This window comes from Phyllobates terribilis, unplaced genomic scaffold (genome assembly GCF_046119375.1).
Source record: "Phyllobates terribilis strain yellow unplaced genomic scaffold, ASM4611937v1 Scaffold_171__1_contigs__length_4068163, whole genome shotgun sequence".
In the NCBI taxonomy this organism is placed as follows: Eukaryota; Metazoa; Chordata; class Amphibia; order Anura; family Dendrobatidae; genus Phyllobates; species Phyllobates terribilis.
Genome location: NW_027362931.1, coordinates 2,829,502 through 2,836,092, shown reverse-complemented (window position 1 = coordinate 2,836,092; position 6,591 = coordinate 2,829,502). Strand labels below are relative to the sequence as shown.

Here is a 6,591-nt window from a genome sequence, read left to right as displayed (position 1 = left end):
GGTCACTTGTGGGGGAGCTCCAATGTTTGGGCACACAGGGACTCTCCAAATGCAACATGATATCCGCTAACAAATTGAATGGAAAATCAGCTCAAATTGTTAGCGGACACCACGTTGCGTTTGGAGAGCCCCTCTGTGCCCAAACTTTGGAGCTCCCCCACAAGTGACCCCATTTTGGAAACTAGACCCCCCAAGGCACCTTTCTAGATGCATAGTGAGCACTTGGAACCCCCAGGTGCTTCACAAATTGATTAGTAAAAATGAAAAAGTGAAAAAAAAAACACTTTTTCATTTTTATGAATCAATTTGTGAAGCACCTGGGGTTCCAAGTGCTCACTATGCAACTAGATAGGTGCCTTCGGGGGTCTAGTTTCCAAAATGGGGTCACTTGTGGGGGAGCTCCAAAGTTTGAGCACACAGGGGCTTGCCAAACGCAACATGGTGTCGCCGATCACCTCCCCTTGCCCCGCAATGCCGCGGTTAATGTGCTGGGAGCGGTGCAGGACCGCTCCCTGCACATAGTATCGGGTGTCAGCTGTGACAATCAGCTGACACCCGGCGGCGATCGCGCCCGCACAGTCTGTGTGCGCGCGCGATCGCCATGACGTACTAATACGGGTCTGGCTTTTAAGTCCCAGGGCACAGACGCGTATTAGTACGTCAGATGTTGTTAAGGGGTTAAACAATCAGGAGAATTCTCTCACGCTGGGATGGCATTCTGATGACAGGCTGGATCTCAGCTGAGCGCTGCCATCCAGCTTGTCATCCTTCAGAGACACTGCAGAGCGCAGGCATTATGGGAACTTCCGATTCCGGTATTCGATATTGTAAAAGTATCGGAATTAAGTATCGGAATTCCGATACCGCGAATATCGGCCGATACCCGATATTTCATTATCGGAATGCTCAACACTACTAATTATATATCTCACGGATATCTATCATCTATCTCAATATTTGCACATCTAACACCTAAATATCTGTCATTTCTATTCTGCGCTCTCTTCCGGCACGTGTCACACAGACGTGTGTGCGGATGTCACACTTTATGTCATCTGTGTGCAGGACGTACTGACGTCCGAGCTGCCGGCAAAAAACGGACATGTCCGGTCCGTGTGACCATGTGCGCAGCCTATAGATTATAATGGGTGTACGTGTGTGTCTCCGGTACGTGTGAAGGGGGCCTAAAGGGTATGAGCACTTCTAGTAAGAGTTACCAGTAGGGGGCGTGACCACTTAAAGTGCCTAGGGCAGCATGAATGCCAGATACGGCCCTGAGCACAGCCCTAATAAAGTCATTAGAGCTGCAGATAAAGGGGGCTCGATCACAGCTCTGGATAGTGGGTTGTATGAGCCGGAGGTTATGTACATGGATGACGATACTAATATATGCCGCACTCTAGATGGAGATCCTACTAATTCATACAATACCCCCTTACATTGTCTTTTGGAGGAGGGTTTGGTATCGGCTGTACTTAATGCCAAACAAATAGAACGATTAAAGGAAAATCACCCACAATGTCCAATATTTCATACATTACCGAAAACTCACAAAGAAGGAAACATCCATCAGTCTAGAGATACATTCAATACTGGCTGCAGAGAAGATTCCTATAATATAGTGAATATTACCAGAAAACATTTACCTATGTTATACACTGACAAGGATCCAGCAACAAGAAAGACAACTGACACGTGGAGGACAAACACCAAAGATTTCATTGAATGTGGGAGAAATAAATGTGGTTTGTGCAAGTCTGTGCACAAAGCAAAAATGTCTGCATCTACTAACCATAATAAACCCTATAATATCCGACATCTCATTAGTTGTAGCTCCACACGTCATTGACACCATACAATGTGAAGCTTGTCTGCTGCAATATGTGGGGGGCACGGTCAGACCCTTACGTCACCGCATTGGGGGACACGTTAGGGACGTTCTTGGCCCCACAACACGTAATACATCACAACATCTCATACAACACAATAGGGATTAATCCCTTTACAGTTGTGGGTATTGAATATGTCACCAGACCAGCTAAGGGGGAGATTGGTATAAAAAGTACACCCCCGAGAAGCCTTGTGGATTCTGGAATTGGACTCCAGATTCCCCAGTGATATGAAGCTTCCTTCAGACCTTGTATCCATTTACTGAATTGTGTTTTTCCTCTTTTATAGTAATTATACATAATATACACATTATAGATGCAGACACTTCATTCTTCTATTGCACGGATGCTTTTTGTTGTGGACATATGATCATCCATAGGGGTAATGTAGACATACTTGCACATGTCCATTTGGGGCTGGGGGTCTCCGCTGTGCATTAGACCCTATGATGTGTATAAGAAGCCGGTTACTGTTGATTTATTATGTCATGAAGAAGAACTGAACACAAATACCAGGTAGAAACGCAGAGATGTTTTGCTCCTATCTGTTTTTTAATGTTTCTATGATTTTAATTTGGATTTTTCAATAAAAGTTTTTGGTTTTATTCACACTGGAAAACAAGTGCTGGATTATCAGTAACTTTCTTTGTCCCGTCCATTCCTTCCCAACTGTGATTTTTCATCCAAGCATTGAGAGATGAGCTGAAAGCAGACAATGTTTTCTATAGAGGAATGGCAGACATGGGTGTTGTCCACATAGAAAGCCTCTCCTAAATCCCATACACAAAAAAGCCGCCCTACAATCTGCCAGGACACATGTGGAAACATATGAAGACTCCTGGGACTTTATACTCTGGAGTGATGAGACCAAGATAAAGGTTTTTTTTGGAACTGATGGCTTCAAAACTGTATAACATTGAAGAGGTGAGGAATACAATGAGAATGCATGGTGTCTACAGTGAGACCTGGTGGTGGCCGTGTCCTTATGTGCGGCTGCATGAGGGGCTACATTTCATTGATGGTATCTTGAATTCACAGATGTTCTGCTCTATAGTGACAGAAAAGATGCTGCCCTCACTCTGTTCCCTTGGTAGGCCACTGTTACATTTCTGAAGAACAGGGTGACAGTGATTCAGTGGCCAAGTGTCTCCTGATCTGAACCCAACCAAACACCTATGGGGAATTCTGAAGAGACAAGTTGTCATCGCTCCATCCAGCATCCAGGCTCTAAGAGCTCGTTATCGAAAAAGAGATAAAAGATAGATATAGTATTGTCACTAACTTGTTCATTCCAGGCCTAGAAAACTTGGTGCCGTCCTTTAAAATTATGGAGGCCATACAAAATAATAGATGTAGTAGCTTTTAATGTGGGGTGTACTCATTTTTGCATCAACTATATTGAGTAAAACTGAAGGTTTTCTAATGAGAGTTATATTATTACCCTTACTTTCATGTTTTGATTACAAAAAAATGTTCTATGAAACTTAGTGTTGGCAAAATTGTAGGAATTGATCTTGTGTTCAGTGAGCTATTAAATAAAATCTTACTCATCAAAGGGGGTGTACTCATTTATGCTGAACAATATTTATTAAACTTTATAAAACACAGTGAACATAATTACACTTTCTTTCCCATATGACTTCTCTCATGTTTTACAAGGTGTGATTTTTGTATAAAAGATTTCCCACATTCTGAACATGAATACGGCTTCTCTCCTGTGTGACTTCTCTCATGCTGCACAAGATAAGTTTTTTTTGTAAAGCATTTCTCACAGAATGAACATGAATACGGCTTCTCTCCTGTATGAATTCTCTTATGAGCAGAAAGATTTGATTTATGTATAAAAGATTTCCCACATTCTGAACATGAATACGGCTTCTCTCCTGTGTGAATTCTGTGATGTATAACAAGCTCTGATTGATATATAAAAGATTTCCCACATTCTGAACATGAAAATGTGTTTTCTCCTGTATGAATTCTCTTATGTGCAGCAAGTTGATATTTATGTATAAAAGATTTCCTACATTCTGAACATGAATACGGCTGCTCTCCTGTGTGAGTTTTCTGATGTCTAACAAGATATGATTTCTCTGTAAAACATTTTCCACATTGTAAACATGAAAACGGTTTCTCCCCGGTGTGAATTCTTTGATGTAAAACCAGATCTGATTTACTTTTAAAACATTTCCCACATTCTGAACAAGAAAATGGCTTTACTCCTGTGTGAATTCTGTGATGTTTAACAAGATGTGATTTATAACTAAAACACTTCCCACATTCTGAGCATGAATATGGCGACTTTCCAGTATGAATGCTCTGATGTCTATTAAAATGCCCTTTAGCTGTGAAGGTCTTCCCACATAGTGAACACAAAAATGTTTTTTCTCCTGTGTGATTTCTCTGATGTGTAATAAGATTCCCTTTATTTGTAAAGCATTTCCCACATTCTGAACACGAATATGGCTTCTCTCCTGTGTGAATTCGCTGATGTGGAATAAGACTCCTTTTATCTGTAAAGGACTTCCCACATTCTGAACATGAATACGGCTTCTCTCCTGTGTGAATTCTCTGATGTATAATAAGACTCCCTTTAAATGTAAAGCATTTCCCACATTCCGAACATGAATATGGCTTTTCTCCTGTGTGAATTCTCTGATGTATAACAAGCTGTGATTTATCTGGAAAGCACCTTCTACATTGTAAACATGAAAAAGGTTTTTCTCCTGTGTGAATTCTTTGATGTTTAACAAGGACTGATTTACTTCTACAACATTTCCCACATTCCGAACATGAAAATGGCTTCTCTCCTGTATGAATTCTCTGATGTGTAATAAGATCTCCTTTATGTTTAAAGGCCTTCCCACATTCCGAACATGAAAATGGCTTCTCTCCTGTGTGAATTCTCTCATGTATAATAAATTGTGATTTATATGTAAAGCATTTCTCACATTCTGAACAGGAGTATGGCTTCTCTCCTTTATGTTTTCTGTGTGTTAAAAAATCTGAGCTTTTTGTAAATTGCTTGTCACACTGAAATCTTGAATCCACTTTGCCCCCTGGACTTTTGGTAACAATGTGAGATTGCTCAGGAGATGATTCCTCATGATCAGGTGGATTATAGGAAAGTGAAGTGCTGTGAAGTCCAGGAGGTGCAGGAAGGGTGATGAGGTTTTCTCCATTAGAGTGCTTCCTGATATCTTCTTTTTTATAATTTAGTGATGAACCGTTATTCTCACAAGGATTTCCTATTAGGATGAAAGATAAATTAGATGTGAGTTTTTTCTTCAACACAAAAGAGATTTCTGAATGTATTTTCTGGATCTCACAGTGAAGACCCTCGTCAGTGAAAGTACCGGGAATAAGGAGGACAACTACATGCCATAACATTAACACAATGACGGGTAAAGTGAATGACACTTATAAACTGGTGACATTGGCACAAGTCAGGGGTGGCAGAGATTAGACAGCAAATAGTTCTTTAAGTGGTAATTACTGATGACCGGTTCCCTTAATGTACCTCCAGTGCCATTTCACTCTCTCAAGCTTCGTATCTTGCCCTCAGTATAGAAAAGTGTCCACGTAATTAAAGAAGTTGTCCACTACTATTAAAAATGCCCCCAATGTAATTAACCCGTTGAGAGAAGATTTCTTTTAATTACCTAGCTTTGTCTTTATTGGCTGTGAGCGGCGCTATCGCTGGACACTCACAGGCATCACGCGACCCCCGGCTGCAGCCGGCTCTTGCTTCACCTGATGTCTGATGTCACGTCAAGTGAGGCGTGACTCGGTGGGCTGTGGGTGGGGTTTCCCCACGCGTCACACCCAGCATCCACCGCTCAGTTTCCCAATGAATACAAGGTAATTGTGATTCACAAAATGTTATACAATTGAACGGTGAAGGAAAAAAAAAAATTACATTTTTACCACTATAATGTTATTTTAGCCCCAGATTTTACATTTTCACAAGGGAAACTGGGTAAAGATGACCACATAATTTTATACAATTTCTGCTGAACGGGGCAATACCCCATATGTGTCTGTACTGTACTGCTTAGCCACATGGCGAGACTCGGGAGGGACGGAGCGCTATTTGACTCTTGGAGAACAAACTTTAGTAGAACAGTTTGCAGACTCCATATACAGAGCCCCTAAGTGGCAGAAGAGCAGAATCCCCCCTCAAGTGACACCAGTTTGGAAATTACACCCCTATGGAAATGTATCTACAGGAATAGTGATGAATTTGACTCCATGGGTGCTTTCCAGAAACGAGCAGTAATGGATGTTGCGAAGTGAAAATGCAAATATTTCCTTATAGTGGTCAGTACATTGTAGCGTCCGGTACATTGCAGTGCCCTTACGTTGTAGCGCCCAGTACATGATTCCCAGCTAGTGCTTTCTGGAGAAATAAATTGGCTCTCCTCGCTACAGTAATGCCAAACATGTGGATGCTAACTGCACACGGTGGGGCTCAGGAGGAGGGGGCATTTGGATTTGGGAGCGCAGATGTCACTGGATTTCTTTAAGTGGGAGCCAAGTCACTTTTCCAGAGCCTTTGTGCTACCAGTGATATGGACACCCCCTATATTACTGTTTACAGATGATGAACCTGAGTGGGGACTTGTTTTTTGTGGGTTGAGTAGAAGCTCTTAATGGTGGCATTTTGGGGTACAGAACATTTTGGAGCATATTTATCCTGTGCTGT

At 41.7% G+C, this 6,591-nt stretch overlaps 1 protein-coding gene across 1 annotated transcript in view; it reads right to left on the bottom strand.

Moving 5' to 3' along the window:
* Positions 1–3,441: 3,441 nt before the first annotated feature.
* The window catches only part of LOC141212384 (uncharacterized), a 49,825-nt gene continuing 46,675 nt past the window's right edge, over positions 3,442–6,591 (bottom strand). The window contains exon 7 of the mRNA XM_073664931.1: positions 3,442–4,798. Within this exon, the coding sequence (XP_073521032.1) occupies positions 3,507–4,798 (1,292 nt within the window). The 3' untranslated portion in view covers positions 3,442–3,506. The remainder of the gene's footprint in view (positions 4,799–6,591) is intronic.